Source organism: Patella vulgata, chromosome 4, assembly GCF_932274485.2.
Source record: "Patella vulgata chromosome 4, xgPatVulg1.2, whole genome shotgun sequence".
Taxonomy (NCBI): Eukaryota; Metazoa; Mollusca; class Gastropoda; family Patellidae; genus Patella; species Patella vulgata.
The window spans coordinates 25,038,528-25,055,758 of NC_065882.2; the positions used below are offsets into that span (position 1 = coordinate 25,038,528).

Sequence of the window (17,231 nt, forward strand, 5' to 3'; positions counted from 1 at the left end):
ATGTACCGGCTTGGATTCAATTGGATTTAAAAAAGCCTATCAATAAATTTTTCTGAACCATAAAATGTTGGTAGGCTTATTGCATAGCGAGCAGCATAGATTGATGAAATTTCAATTCCAGATATCTTTTTAAATACTGAACAGAACTGTACACTGATATTCCTATCTTTCACGGTAGTTTGCAAGTGATTCTGTATCACTAAAATGATGTATCAGGACTTTAAGGATATTTATTGAGCTGTCTGCATGAGCACTGACTAGTTATCTTTACCATAAAAAGACAGTACATTTTCCTCATTCTGCATAGAGAGTTCTCCAGTTGAATTTTTATACATGCATTGTGATTATTCAATTTAAAAATTAAAATTCTATTCTATCACCTCTTTTATTCATTTTTGCAAAATAAATGACTATCGGATTCCTCAGCCAAATACTGCCAATGCCAGTCAGATAACAACCTAACATAAATACCAGGGCTGGCCTTGATCATAACGAAGTAATGCACAGAATTACATAAATCTTGACCAGCACCAAATTAAATAAATTATTTCAACCAGCACCAAATTAAATAAAATCCATATAAACTTACAAAGACAAGTTGACCTCCTTCATTGTTTAATTTGATAAACTCAGTTTTCAGATCTTGTAACTTTTGGAGAAGTTCAGACATATGTTGATCATTTGGTTGAAGCTCACAGGTTAAACCTAACCAAGATTTATCATCTGTTGAACCTAAAAAAAACATTAAAAAAAAGAGTTGCTATAATAAAGCTGGATAAATGTAGAAGTGGATAGACCTCCAAATATTTGTTGAAAACATGTCTAGAAAACTTTGCATATAACAGTCAATTAACTTATACATATAACTTATATCATATAATATCTGATCGTCTTCACCTTGTCCATCAGTCATGAAAGTATAAAAACATCAACATGTAAGCCCGACTACCACTGGCATCAATAGAATGAAATATTAGCAGATGAGAGTGAAACTACTAGGTCAAATATCATTGTGAATGTTTGGACCATATCATAAAATTGAACAAAATTGACTGTCGATCGACTGAAGATTAATTCACTTATCTTAAAGTCAGTAACCTATTGCTCCTAAACCTAATCTTTTATTATGGATGCTGTAACTTTTTTGAATGTCAATTGCATTAAAAGGCAGCTGTTGTCATTTCTGATGTTCGATTTTAATGGCTGTATATGTGATGCCATCAAATGAAGTTCAATCAGTTAAACCAGTGAGGTACTGTTCAATTGAGCCTAGCCAGGACCAGGGTCTAGTTGTTCGGATAGAAAACTGATTCTCGTGAACGTCTTGTGATGCACGTAAAAGAACCCTTGATAGTTGTATTTCAATTGCTATCGGGTCAAACTTGAACTCACAGCACACTGCTTGACATATACCCATCTTTATTAATGTGGTTGGAGCAGATTCATTGAATCATTCTATTTGATTAAAGACAAATTTATTTTAATTGATGCCAGTGGGAATGGCACTTCATCATATATTATATTTTATGATATTACATATTGAGACGTAAATACATACCCGGTATAGATTTAAATATTTGGTCTTCTTCTAAAGCATCTGTATTATTTACATTATTGAGATTTTGATCTAATGATTTTAAAAACTCTGTATTTACATCTTTACAATTATTTAACAAGTCTGACATCTTTCTATGGTTTTGTTCATTAAAAATGTCTTTTCCTTTAGGTGGAAGTTTTTTAAGGAACGATTTACTAAAAACATTTACACAAAATGGAGAGAATAAATCTGTTTCTACGTGTTCTGCATGCTTATTCCCTGAAAATAGTAAAAATATAGATTATGTTATTACAAAATCCAACTAAAATTACATCTTTTATTTCATATATCTTATGGTTCTTAATTTCTACTCTACATATATTAAAGTAGATAAAGTACAATTACTTCTTTGTTTACGGGAGATAAATGCATTAATAAATAAATACAAAATATGTACAAGTAAAAAGTTTTCCACTTTACTTCATTCTGACATGCATTAAATCATATAAGCTATCTGTTTGCCTTCTATAGGCGTCTTCAGTCATTAATAAAGATGCCTATAGAGGGCAAACATCTAGCTTATATGATTACAAAAACTTAAACATTCAAGCATGAATCCTATCACTAACGTATATGTTTTTGTATCATAAGAACAGAATCTGACATAAAGTGAAACTTTTAGGTTTCTATGTTTGTTCTAAGGGTGTTGAGATAAAAGAAGACAGGAAGAGTTACCTTTCCTTTCTTCAAATAACTGATGAAAAGGATCAGGATCTTTGGTAGCTTTGGAGTGGGAGGACCGTAAATTCTTAAATAAACAAATGAATTATATTCATTAAATAAAATATAATAAAAGGAATTTGATAAAGGTAGATATGCTAGCAACATAAGATATCACTTTATAGCACAACATATTTGTACTCAAATCTAAAAGAAAATGATCATGGAAAATTTGGTAAATCTTGACCCAATGAAGAAATGATTGAAGGATTAAAATATGAGAACTATTAGATGCAAGAATTTGAATTCTTATTAAGATTAGTAATGTATTTAGGAAAATCATGTACATTATAGTACAATTAAAATAAATCAATGATTTATCAACTGCAACAACTAAAGGTGGGCTAGAATATAATTTGCAAAGATCAACTATGAAATGTTACATTTATCGTGAGAAACATACTTTATAAAGCTCATCTGTTTGTTCTTTTATTTGTCTGACATCATTACTGACTTTCTGTTCTCCTAGAATTATTTTAACTGTATCTTGTCGAACCCGTTCATGTTCTTTCTTTAATCTGTAATACGATCAAATATTTACAAAATAATATGAAAAATAGGAGTAATATCAAGCTACGATATCAAACAAACCAAGCTTTTTAAAAATAAGTGTTAAAGATGTTCCAAAAAATATTTCATACATTTGTGAAATGTTGAACACAACTGCATCATACAGCTCATGCTTTAATATGTGTTTGCTTATATATGCAAGATCTGAAATATCATTCGTTATTTTTATCTTACAGGTTGTGGTGAGTTTTGTGTATGATAGGGTATGCTTACTACATGTATTTCTAGAACACTTGATACCACTTATATACTTGAGAAATTTACAAGCTGTCGTATAGTACGAACCTAAAAACTATTTCTTCTTGTTTTTCGATATAATCTCTATCTTGTGTTAGACGTTGTTGTAATTCTGGTAGGTGAGAATTACCAGCCTTTTCTAAAACATCATACTGGAAAATACAAATAACAAGATTCAATAAGATTTGAATAAAAGTCTCCTGTATCACTACAGGCCCGGGACTTTCCAGCACAGCGGATGCTTGCAGCTAGCCCCCGGATCCATTCACTTAATTTGCTATGTGCGTTTGTTTGTGATTTCTGTATATTGTGTCTTGAGAGATACAACTACTAGCCCGGGCAGACTAGCCATCTTGTTTATATTTTTTAGCAAAAGTATTAACCATTAACAAAGAAATGAAACAATACTTTTTCTAAACCTCATTTATATTGGATTATAGATATGATTTGGAAATTATATCCGATGGTTTCATCTGGAGTCATGCTATTAAAAATAAAACAGTCCTTACCAGTTGAGTTATTAATTGAATTTTTTCCTGAGTTAACTCTAATCTTTTCTTTTCTCTTTCAGCTTGAATTCTCCGTCGTTCTTTTAAGCTCATCAACTTCTGTTTCTTTTCCTCATATTCTGCCACCCTATATAAAAAAAAAAAATAAAGTAAAAACAACAAAATCAAAACCGAAAAATATTCAAAAGACCAAAGTTCAAAATGACATGTAAGAACCGCAACTACCTACATTGACTTAAACTCTTGATTAAACTGTGGTATTTTTCCAACTTATTTTTTGTTTGATTATGTATATATCTAACAAGTCTGAACCAACACAAGGGTCAACTACTTTAGTACTAGAACTATTTTTATGGTACTTATTAAGACCTATTTCAGGGTAATCAAACAAGTAATATAAGGTATAGACTTTAAATGACTAACTTCAAGTAGACAGATCAAAGATTTATAAGATTTAGTGACTTAATAAAAAGCATTTTTTTGACTTAATGCCAGATGTCTTTTATTTTATGTAACTACCTAAATTATTTAAATTCCAGTTTAACAAAGAAATAATCTGTCGCCACTAATGACAATCAAAAACTGATCGAATGAACTTCTTTTTTAAATCCTCTTTTGATGAAACAATATCACAACATCCTAATAATATGTCATATGCTATGAGGTAAAAATATTTCCCAAAAATGACACTAAAGTTTCTGTGACTGTAGCAATAATTCAGCAAAAACTTGCCATTCAACAATTTGGTGTAAAACTGATGCATAATCAATAGGGCTTAATTATATCTTGATCATCCAGACAATCCCAGAAATTTGGAAAACAAATCTCTAAAACTCTGGCCTGTAAGAGCAAGTAGTTACAAAGGTTTGGTTACAAAATGGTTCCTCTTTGCGACTAGCAATACTATCCTTGCAAGTTTAATAAAAAAAAAATTAACAAAATATATGAAAAGTGTGCACAAATATTGTGGACAGACGGGTGGACAATATGCTTCTAGTCAAAATGTAATCTTTTTTATGAACATATTGCAGACTGACCAAGGTTAAAAAATTAACAAATAACCTACCTTTTCTTGCCCGCTTGTAATGAACCTGGCGCTATTCTGTCTGGTAAATTTGTAAAAACATTGATAGGAACCTCTAGTGACTGACCTGACAATAAAGAATAAACAGTTTACAAATAAAACCATTGCCAATCAAAGTCAAAATCGGTTATATACTTGCCAGTAAATCTTTGTTTTGTCTAAACAAAAGTTGAATGCAAATTTAAGGTTTAATGTGGTATAAACTATAAACCTTTCAGTTTAAAGAATGTGAGAGATGGGGGTTTAACACAATCTCGGTCATGTTTTGATTAACATATATCTTTATTTCAATAATCGCATGAGTGCAGGGGTCTTTTAGCAGTCGGAGGAAATCAGAGAATGCAGGGAAAATCCATGAGGTTAGGTCAGCAACCCTACCCTGTGTAACCTACAAGTGTGTGATCAAAACCACAATAATCGACTCATGACAAGACTTGCAATCTAAAATGCCACGCTACCATCAACCTCATTTTATATTACATATATAATAATAATAATAATGGACATTCTGTCAGTTTGACTGCTCTGTGGCGTTTTACAAAGGACATGACATAGATAACAAGCACAAGTAAAACAAAATTATCAGACATACACAAACTTGACAAGTTTCATTCACAAAATACAACATAAATTTAATTTTGATAATTAATTTGAAAATGTTCTGTTTTTAAAACATTTCTTGAAAGTTTATATATTGGATCTATATTCTGGACAGTTTTTGATATTCTATTCCACTCTTTTGGACCAGTGTAGACGAAAGCTCTTTCTCCAAGTTTGGATTTAGGAAAAGTACAAACTAACTAATTACTATTAAATCTGTCAAATAAGCTGGTGTAGAAGGATCATGGATACAGATAAGGTATTCATCTTAAAAATGATCCTGTGTTTAATAGGTAGTGGATGCAGATCTTTTAAAATGGGTGTAACATATTCAGATAGGTTAGGCCTGGTCACAATTCTGGAAGTCTTATTCTGAATTTTTTGTAGTTGATCAAATAGGTGATATCAAGGTCTATAAATGGTTGAATTTTTCTGATATTGCACACATGAAAATTTGCTTTTTTGCTGATGTTGGACACATATATAAAAAAAAAGATGCCTGATAATCAGGCCCTGATTTTTGTTATAACATTATACAGTCTACTACTAGTACTACCAAAGATAGTTATTTTTAAATGGAAACTTTAAAATTGAAATGTACAAGGTCATTTATGGTGATGTATACCCTTGAAGTTAAACATTAATTCATGATACTTTATGGGAGCCATTTGAAGTGACTTTTGGACGTCAGATAATTGAAAAGGGATTACTTATATAGATATATGTTTATTAGTTTGTAAATATATGAATAAGATCAATAAGCATGTGAAGTATATATTGTTAATATATTGACTATAACAAGATGTCTGACAATATACATATATTTGTTCTATAAATGAACAATACAACTATTTGTAAGTCAGAAGTAAAGTGTAGAAATAATATACCGGTAATCTGGCCTCAATGGAAAAAATAGAATTAACTACACCATGTTCTAAAATAACAAACTCTTAACACTAAAGGTGAATATCACAAAGGTATGAAATGGGAAAAGTCTCATCGATACAGAGAATTTTAAGACTAAAATACGATAATTTTTATTTCTATGGTCAAGTGTGTAATTCATGGGGAAAGTGTTATTTCCACCTATTCTTTTTAAAAATTCCATCCGGGTATCTTTAACATACACTACAAATCTGTACACTGGACCTTGATTTGTCCCATCCAAAGGAATAAGCACAACCCCCCATTCAATAATCCTGAATGTTCTTCTCAGCACATGCCTGAATTTTGGGTTGTTTTGATCCATACAAGTGGTTAGAAACTCTATTTTTATTGACATCCAAGGAGCTAACCTTGACAAGTAGAGACCAGGATTATAAATCCTGAAGATTCTTCTTGGGAATGGAAGCCGAAACAATATAAATATTATGAAATAAAACAGTATTTCATGAAAACATGTACCAAAAGTCTTAAACATAGATCTAATTATATATTTATACAATAATTACTATATAATGTATGTTTTGTCTCTGTTTTTGTAGATTGTACATTCGGAATTTTGCCTGAGCACTACTGTTACCAATATAAATGCCAAACTGTGATGTGTGTCATGCATAAAGTAAGGTATGCTTTCTACATCCAGAACATCCAATACCAATAGCCGCTGAGTATTTTAAGGACACCCTTGATACATTCCTGTGGTAAATTCATTAAGCCAACAGTGTTTACTTTTAAACTAAATGTCGGCAATGTAAGAATCTAGATGTACCTTTCTATGGGAAATTACTTAAGACCAATATCTGAATAAATAGTTGTCATAGCATTCATGAGTTAAAAGATATTCTTAAGACATACAGAAAATATTTTTTGAAAAGGTTTGACCTTGAATGTGAGTACTGCGATATATAAACAAGTAAGACATCAAACGATTACACACATGTAAACATGTGACATGGAACATCATCTAGGTGTAAATATATTTACCTAGTTTGGCAAGTTTAATAAGTTGACAAGCAACAGTCCATTCACCATAGTCTAATCTTCCATCACGATTTATATCAGCTAAATCCCAGACTAGTGCTAGTTGATCTGAGGTTAAACCTGTTTGCTGGAAAATCTCTCTTGCTGTTGAACCTTGTATAAAATTAGAAATAAATTAAATAAAAAGAAAATGGTGTATTTATATTTTCAAATTATTCTGAGATGCAATGAAAATGCTCCACGTTTTATAAATGGATGATTATAAAGATCGTTTGTGACATACATTCAAATCTTGCATGTCTGAATCATCAGATCGCGATAACACTGAGAATGATGTTTCACTGCACACAGAAAATTTAATTAGACGGAATGGAAATACTTAAAAGCATGATTTTATGGTGCAGACATGGGGTATAAAATGTGGCCTTTAAAAATAGCCAGGATAAGTACAAATCTTAATTTGGTTGAAGGTTTAACGATATTCCAAGGTTGACACCTGAGCACAGAGAATTGCCATTGGGTTCATTCATAAACTATCTAAAATGGTCTTTAGCACTAATCCTAGTCATATCTTTTTTAAAAGTGATTGTTTGAATTCTTTAATTTTTATTCTAAGTGATTTCAATATTACAAAATTTGTTTATTAAAGCCCTAACACACCAGAATTAAAGTTAAATATGGCATTAAGATCGTACATAATCAAAATTTGTCTTACTTATTTTGTGCAATGATATAATTGATTAATACCTATCTGTTACTTAATTGTTAAATTTTAGCTTTTTCATAATTCTATCTGGATTTTCGCCCTCATCATACGTTTTTATTAAGATGCATGTCGATAGTTCCATTTCATCAACATATCCAGTCTGTATTTCTTATAGATATATAGCTTATTATATTTTGTGCAGTGCCCAGTGACACAGTACCTAACTGTTCCTAAATTATTAGTTTTAACCCTTTTAGTGTTGTCTTATCTGGATTATTGCCCTTTTTATTGTTGGCATTTTATACATTTGAACTTATGGCGTCAAGTGGCAAACTACCGCCTTTACTTTTTTGTGTTTTCTTGAGTTGCTACTTGCTACCCTTATTGCTTGTTTGTCATTTTGAGTCTATACAGGCCCGGAACTGTACAGTGCAATGGACGCTTACAGCTAGCCCCCGGATACATTCACTTGATCTATTATTTGCATTTATTGTTTGTGATGTCTGTATATTATGTCTTGTCCATAGGTTTGTCTTGTGTAATTGTCTGTGTGTGGTGCAGTCCCCCTGCACTTACTATTAAAGGCATGTTGATCCGGAAATTATTCAAATCAATCAATCTTAACTAAAGTTATGGCCATTTAAAGTTCACATTGGTTTTACATTGCCATCTTATCTATGACAAATAAAAGTAATAATAATTATGTTATCTTTTTTGTAAAGCTTTTTTTATACTAGGACATTAGAAAGGAACAGATTTTTTTTTTTTTTTCAAATGTCTTGTCTTTTAGCGACCCAAATGTTGTAATTTTTATTTCTATGGTTATATAAACCATTACAGGATTTATATCACACATTGAATATTATATTTCCTTTTCTTCACCTGTCACAGTTTGATTTATTTTTCAATTAAGATTGATAGAAGTGAAAAGACAATGCAAAAAATTTCAAATACTCAATTTTAAATGTATTTTTTCAAATGTGGGCTATACTATGCATGTATGTATTTTTTTTCTAATCTTTAAAATGTGGGCTATGCATGTATGTATTTTTTTTTAATCTTATGAGTTCTTTTATGTTAAAGGTGACAAGTACCTTCATTATATTTCCAAACCATCAATATGCATTTTTATTCATAGGTTGTTGTGTTGTCAACCTCTACATTTCCAGTGCGATATGTTCATCAAAAAACAAAAAAATTACAATAAATTTGGAGCACTGCTCTGGTTGGTGAAAGAACTTTATACATTCTTTGTTTATGCACCCACTGCCTCCGATAACTGTGACCACTTTTGACTATAATGGCAATGGGCAGGGTCAAAAGTAATGTTAGAGTGACTATTCTGACTTAACCCTTTAGCCTTAGATCGCCCAAAACCACTTTGACCGTGCACAGCTGAGTCGCATGCAAAATGGTCTTATAATATGGAAAGCTAATCACATATCTCGTCTGGCTTGAGGCAGTCATAGCAACAGCAGTTTCGGTCTATTCAGGTATGTAACAGTAATATATACTGTTCAAAAAAGAAATGCATAGCCCATTTGTCATCATTTTTTTATTTGAACGGGATCGTTGTTTTCATAAATCTTACTTGTTTGTAATGCCACTATGTAAGGATAAAAGAAATTTATTATTGGTTTTAAATGTTGGGTCACTAATGGTGACTGGTCATACTTTTTGGAGAAATTTGTTTTTACTTTATTGCACAAAGACACTTGAGTTTAACAACTTTGCAAGCTTTTTGCATGAAACGGAAATCTAAGACCTTTAAAATCCCAGGGTTTTCGGTTTTAAAATCAGTTGCACATGTAAACACGCAACGAGCTAAGTGAACGAAGACCAAAACAAAAACGCTATTGGTCGGTTACAAGCAGGTGAATCCCAGACAGATGTAGTCAGACTGCTGAATGTTTCCCAGGGTACCATCTCTAGCTTATGGGATAGGTACCGACAGCAAAGTTCAACACGTGATCGTCCAAGCTCAGACCGAACAAGAGTGACCACACCTGCCCAGGATTGTCATATCCGGTTACGTCATTTGCGGAAACGATTCACAACAGCAACCTCTACTGCAGCAGCAATTCCTAGAAGGCATAGGATTTCAGCCCGTAAACGCCTACGTGAAACTTGATTATGAGTCAGACGACCCTTTAAAGCTGCTGAAATATGCCGACGCTGTCAAATCCAACTTCAATGGGTTCAGACACACAGGGTATGGCCACAACAATGCTGGAGAACAGTTTGGTTCAGCAAAGAGTCATGATTCCTGTTGCAATGAGGTGATGGTAGAGCAAGGGTTTACCGACGACGAAATGTCACTATGCGTTTCTTTTTTTAAAGAGTACATGTATATAGAACTTTTCTCAAGTTTTCTTCAAGGAAGTAGTTAATATTTACATGTTTCAGGGTTAATAATTTAATGTAATACTATTGTAATAACTAATCCTAACTTTTGATATCATGTGAGGGGAGATAAATACAGCTTCTGGATTTTTTCCCTAGGCATATGGAGGCAGATCACCATTTTCCCATTGACTTTAATGTTAATAATTCTGGTCTCTGTACTTGGCTCCCAACTTTTTACTAAATTTAATGCTTTCCACAACAGACAAAGTAACAACTGGTCATGTGTTTGCTCCAAAGTTTATATGAGGTTGATCAGTGAAATTTGAAGTAGAATACTATAAACATAACTATCCACAGTAGAACCAACCTCTTAGCTGTTATCCTTCCACATCTAGATCAAAAATATTTACCCAAACCGGTCAGAAAATGTCAATTCAAATGCTCTATTTCAATTCTAGACCAAACAATCGCCAAAAAAGACCGTGCAAAAGTGAAGAAATGGGAGAGAGATTATTAATAGGAATTTAACAGTGGTCTGCCTCTATGCAGTAGATTGAAATAACACTAGTATTGCTGGAAGTAAGAGATTACAGAGGAAACCCTACTAATGACCAGCCTATTTACAGTCTATATGTATTAAAAAATAAACAAATCTAACCTTCGATAAAACCAGTCCTGTCCACATCAATAGCTTCAAAAATTTTGGAAAATATTAATTTTTCTTCTTCTGTCAAAAATGGCAGGGCTATTGGTGTTTTGTCTGGTGGTCTGAGAGATGGTGTCAAGGATCTTGGTAACTTCTTGCCTTGTAGAGCGCCATGACAAAAGTGCATTGTTAAGATAAATTCTTCAACTGTTAGCAGATTGTCATTGCTCATATCAGCTAAGTTCCTGCAAGAAAGAAATACATTTAATATATAATAGACTAATTTTTGTTTCGTAACATAGAGACAGATGGATGGTAAAAGCTTGATGTCCATAGAACTCAAGGCTTCTAAGCAGTAGTCAATTATAGATTCTGCATTTTCCCCTGTGTGTAAGACGTGATTTAGTCATATATGATTACATGCACACTGGGGCTCAGTTTTATAGTGAGTTCCCAGTGTATAAGTGTGAGGTCCCTGTTCCTTCACGGGCTCATCTGGTCAATTCCATAACATTTAAAGGAGCTAAATCGCTAACATTTGGGACCTAGAAATTGACAAAAGTGGGTCGCAACGCATATAATACTGTAATATGAATGTATATAAACTGATTTACATTCAATGGTTTCCGTTTTTACTCCAATTTCAAATCAGTTATGTTCGGCGAAAGAAGCCAGCAGTCTCAAGCGAGTGCAAATTTCTAGTGTCTGGTTATTCCAGTCTACATACGCCGTTTGATTTGGTGCAATGTGTCTAGCCTCGTCCCTTGAGTCTATTAATACAACTGGGGTTGAAGCGCATTATGGTACACGATTCGTGTACCAATGGTAAAATGTTTATTTTGTCTTAAATATTGGATATCAAAAGTCCATCTCTTTCCGGTAAGATCACAGCATCAATGTTGATTTAATTTGACAAATAAATCGTGTTCTCAATGTTGAAGATTTTGGATGATATTGAGTTAGAGACTTAGCTACTTTAAACATGTTTAATTGAGGCCAAAAGTGTGTCTTTGTGATATTATGTAATATGCTTCAATAAAGTTAATCTAAATTCAAATCATATGTAAATAACTTTGCATTATTTGACATAATATGTTGTAAACAGTTTTCAGATTATGTGAACTTATTGCCCAATCAAATTGTCTATATTGATAATGTGACCTGTATTTTGTGGTGAATTATGCAAATTTAGTATGAGTCGGTGATACACATAAAACTGTCATAGACAGATTGTGATAGATGATAGATCAGACAACATGTTAGTGAACAAGTGCATAATGCCATGAAATATTCAGGCAGGGCTGACACAGAAATTCAGCCAATCACTGCACTACTATCTATTCCTTTGAACACTAACTGGACATTGGGAGTCAAGTTCAAGCAGGAATTTTTAAGACTAATATTCCAAGCTATAGTACCAAGCGGTACCGGATCTAGGGAGGGCAGAGTGACACACATGTCGGGCCACCCCCGACCCACCACATTTTGGGTTGAGTACAAGATCAAAAGTTCCAATGGATGACCAAGAGATACTAATTTAGATTTGAAATTTAAACATATATACATGTTTATAGTGTCACCAGTTTTTCAGGAAATGTGAGAGTATTCATGAAAACTTGAATACATTAATACAGATATAATAGGTATAGAGGTTTGCTCTGAAATTTGATTTCTTGTTACACTCGGACAACAAACAAGAATCATTGGAATTTTCCAAACCTGTACAGTTTTAATATTTTCTAATACCAAAAAATGTTCAATATTTCTATTTTATTTAACTTGTGTTACTTGCCCAGAATATACCTCAGAATGTACCAAATCAATTCTATTTTTCAAATTTTCTTTGCATCCCACCGAAATCATTGCTTTTTTTTTCTTAATTCCACCCCCACCCCCCATTGACTTTTCTCCCCTGAGTCCCCCACAATGTTAATCATATCCTTTGTAAACACTGTGTACATCAGTTTGGGGTTTATTCGGCTCAATCGGTGTCTGATGCAAGGTGCATTTTGAAACGAACAGGTCAGGGGCCTGGGCCCTGTTTCTTGAAATCTTAACTAAAGATAAAATCCAAATTTTAGTAGCTACTTCAATTTTGATTGGCTAAGCACTAAAATCAATATAATATTATCCAACCAAATTACTAAAATTTGGATTTTATCTTAGTTAAAATTTCATGAAACAGGCCCCAGAATTATATCAAAAGACGTCACAGTAGAAAATAGGGTAATTAAGCTAACATTACCTAACTTCAATAAAAATAATTCTTGGTAATTTTTTATAAAGCATTTAATATTCTAAATAGGCTCATTTATATATATCTTATTATCACAAAAATAATGAAAAATAGGTACACCTACAGAATATTTTTCATATTTAATTCACATTCCAGCTTGAAGTTCATGTCAATATTATTCCCGAATAAAAGACTGTCTTTGTTTATTCAATGGATAAAGTGAAACATTAGTGATGAGAATAGTACAGGATGTCTTAATATCATGTATCTTCTTTATAAAAAGGTAATCACTAGTCAAAAGGCATCGCAGACTTCTACCTGTTGTTCATTAATTGTGTCCATGAACCTTGTGCAGATTTTGCGCTTGAGGAATTTGGGCACCTGAACCTGTCCCCAACCACCCAAATCAAATAGTCCCATTTGAATATGATTGTAACAGAAACAAGACAATGTGGAGTAGCAAATGAACAAAAAGATACTCTCAACAGTCCCAATAAGATCTCCTGTCATTTTCATAAATATCAGCCCAATTAAATTATTCTAATAGAAGACTTTTGAAATTAAGGACCATTTTTCCACAAAAATATAATAAATTTGACACAGGTATATATAATACATATTGTATTACTATTTACAATAGGTGTTATAATTGTAATTTATGATCACGGTAGACAGGTAAAGTTGAAAAATTTAAAGAATGTATGTCAAGTATAGAATAGAATATGATATCTTATGTAAACATTAATGTTAATATTTAACTTTCTTCACAGATGAAAAATACATTAAGTGATTTTATCATAGAAAAGACTTTGCAACATATGTGACCTCTACATAAACAAATACTGATGAGTAAGTAAGTAAAAGGAAATGACTTCATTGAAAGCAATTTTTATGCTGAAGAAAAAATGTTAGCCTCATATCAATATTAAAAAGGCATTTCACATTCTTCTATAAAAATAAATGAGGCGTAATATGTTAAAGATAGGTTGCCAGGCAACAAAACATATACGCCCACAGCAGCTAAATCGTCCGAGCGGTCGTCAAGGGTTGTCGCATATTTATTCCTTTGTACGTAATTGGGGACAGTTCTATACAGATCAGATTATAAATTTTGTCGTTTGAGGGTTTACAAGGTTCTACAAACTGAAACAAGGGTCTCAACTCTGGAAGTAATCTACAGAAATTGTTGAAATTTCACAGGCTTTTTCGTTTTACTAATTTAAAAAATGCATATAAATTTCATACAGATCACATGATCACTTTTGTCATTCAAACATTCACAATCGCCATAACTCTAGAAATTATTAACGGAAATTGCTGAAATTCAATAGACCTGTTTCACAAATTGAAATGATGCATATAAATTTCATACATATTGAATGATAACTATCACCAATCGAGCATTAACAAGGTTTAACAAAGTGAAACAAGGGCAATAACTCTAGAAGTAATTATTGTAAATTGCTGAAATTCAATAGGCATTTTGGTTTCACTAATTTAAATCATGCATATAAATTTCACAAAGATCGGGTGATAACTTTTTGCGTTAGAGCATTCACAAGGATCAATAAAGTGAAACAAGGGCCATAACACTACACGTAATAAACAGAAATTGCTGAAATTCAATAGGCTTCTTCCTTTCACTAATTTAAATAATGCATATAAATTTCATAAAGATCGAATGATAACTTTTTGTGTTGGAGCGTTCACAAGGTTCAATAAAGTGAAACAAGGGGCATAACTCTAGACGTAATAAACGGAAATTCAATAGGCTTCTTCGTCTCACCAATTTAAATAATGCATGTAAATTTCAGAAAGATCGGATGATAACTTTTGGAGTTTGAGCGTTCACAAGGTTCAATAAAGTGAAACAAAGGACATAACTCTAGACGTAATAAACGGAAATTGCTGAAATTCAATAGGATTCTTCGTCTCACTAATTTAAATAATGCATATAATTTTCAGAAAGATCGAATAACTTTTGACGTTAGAGCATTCACAAGGATCAATAAAGTGAAACAAGGGCCATTACTCTTGACGTAATAAAGGGGAATTGCTGAAATTCAATAGGCTTCTTCGTGTCAGTAACCTAAATAAGGCATATAAATTTCAGAAAGATCGGATGATAACTTTTGACATGAGAGCGTGCACAAGGATCAATAAAGTGAAACAAGGGCCATAACTCTAGACATAATAAACGGAAATTGCCGAAATTCAATAGGATTCTTCGTTTCAGTAATCTAAATAATGCATATAGACGTAATAAACAGAAATTGTTGAAATTCAATAGGCTTCTTCGTTTCACTAACTTAGATATTGCATATAAATTTCACAATGATCGTATGTTAACTTTTGGCATTAGAGCGTTCACAAGGTTCAACAAAGTGAAACAAGGGCCATAACTCTAGACGTAATAAACGGAAATTATTGAAATTAAATAGGCTTCTTCATCTCACTAATGTAAACAACATATATCAATTTTAAAACAATTGGATGATAACTTTTGGCATTAGCGCGTTCACAAGAAATTGTGGACGACGGACCGACGGACCGACAGACGGACGGACGGGGGCGACGGCAATATACGTCCACATTTCAATGTGGGCGTATAAAAATATAATTATGATAGATCATCCGAGTATGTATGTAAATCAGACACTTTCAAATTGGATCTTATGCAAACTTTCAACAAATGTACCAAACTTTCAATGAGGTATAAATGTTGTAACTTTCAATTTTCAAGTTACATAAAATTAGTGGTGGTCATCACTCATTGCTTGTTTTTTTCTTTAAATAGTTGAATCGAAGGTTGCATTATTTTTAGTGAGAGTAATAATTCCCTTTAAATTTTCAACAAGTCAATAGGTATAATAATTCACTTTGATGATAGTTGCTGATGGCCAAAAAAAGAAGTTTTCATTTGATACCATTAGATCAGCCAAGCTCATATTAAATAGTATTTTAACAACCATTCACCAACATGTATTAATTGGGTGGAGTGATTCGGTCTCTATAAGTTCAGATATTTTCCATTATAAAAGTTCTTTTTAAAAAAAATGTTGTCATTAATATAAATCAAGTTACTTTTAATATAATCATGCATGTATATTAAATAAGAAATCTGATATGATATGATGTGTATTCATCATAGCTATTTTCAAATGAAGTCAATAAACTGGAAAAATGCTATATTTATATATTCATCAATTCTATTCATTCATATAGAGAAATTCTTGTCCCTATTTAATTCAAATGCCTATAAGCCATTGTTGATTGAATTTGAATATATTTTCATAAAAAAAAAAAAATTAAAATTGAAACATTTTGCATTTGTGGGCTTGACCTTCAATATTTTTAACAATTTAAAGTTTTGAAAATAAACATAATTTCAAAAATAAATAATAATTGAGTATTAGTCAATCGAATAATTGTTATTTTCTGGTTTTAGGTTAAAGATATGTATTTTGGTTTGAAAATTTCCACTTGAAGGAACTAAAAAACATTTTTCATGCAGGCAAAAATCAAAAAAAAACTTGATTGGGTTGATCTTATGTGGTCATTTGCAAATAGTGAATAGGGCAAGCTCTATATAATTCAATTTTTGTTTCGAAAAATTAAAGTCTCAATGCATCATTTTAGCGCAATAAGAATCCCTTGCAAATCTCAAAAACAAATATTGGTCCAAAAATGGTTCAATTCTGTTCAGTATTTTCAAAGGTAATGTAGAAATGAAATTAAGGAAAGATATGTTATAGATATGCAAATTCTACACATTATATCCAAAGCAGGTTATGATTTCATAAAAAAAAATTGCCCAAATTATACATAATTGAAAATTGAACACTAGGACTAACAAAACCATTTCGGCTGTGTTATTTTAACATAAATCAAAGAAAAAATTAACTGTAAATATTGTAGTGTTTGTTATATGTATGAGTTGTAATAGATTAGTGAATATGAGAGGTTAGACCTACATGTACTTGAACAGCTAATCAACCGAATAATATTAATACATTGTTTACTTTAGTACTTATACTATTAACTTCATTATGCCCAA

The 17,231-nt window shown here is 31.9% G+C and overlaps 1 protein-coding gene across 4 annotated transcripts in view; it reads right to left on the reverse strand.

Moving 5' to 3' along the window:
• Positions 1-17,231, reverse strand: part of LOC126819670 (serine-rich adhesin for platelets) — a 100,100-nt gene that overhangs the window by 62,684 nt on the left and 20,185 nt on the right. For all 4 annotated transcript variants that reach the window (XM_056100133.1, XM_050547835.2, XM_050547834.2 and 1 more), the window contains exons 4-12: positions 10,951-11,183; positions 7,244-7,393; positions 4,700-4,784; positions 3,634-3,760; positions 3,173-3,276; positions 2,721-2,835; positions 2,273-2,345; positions 1,559-1,816; positions 590-732 (exon numbers count right to left, since the gene is read on the reverse strand). In XM_056100133.1, the coding sequence (XP_055956108.1) occupies positions 590-732; positions 1,559-1,816; positions 2,273-2,345; positions 2,721-2,835; positions 3,173-3,276; positions 3,634-3,760; positions 4,700-4,784; positions 7,244-7,393; positions 10,951-11,183 (1,288 nt within the window). The remainder of the gene's footprint in view (positions 1-589; positions 733-1,558; positions 1,817-2,272; positions 2,346-2,720; positions 2,836-3,172; positions 3,277-3,633; positions 3,761-4,699; positions 4,785-7,243; positions 7,394-10,950; positions 11,184-17,231) is intronic.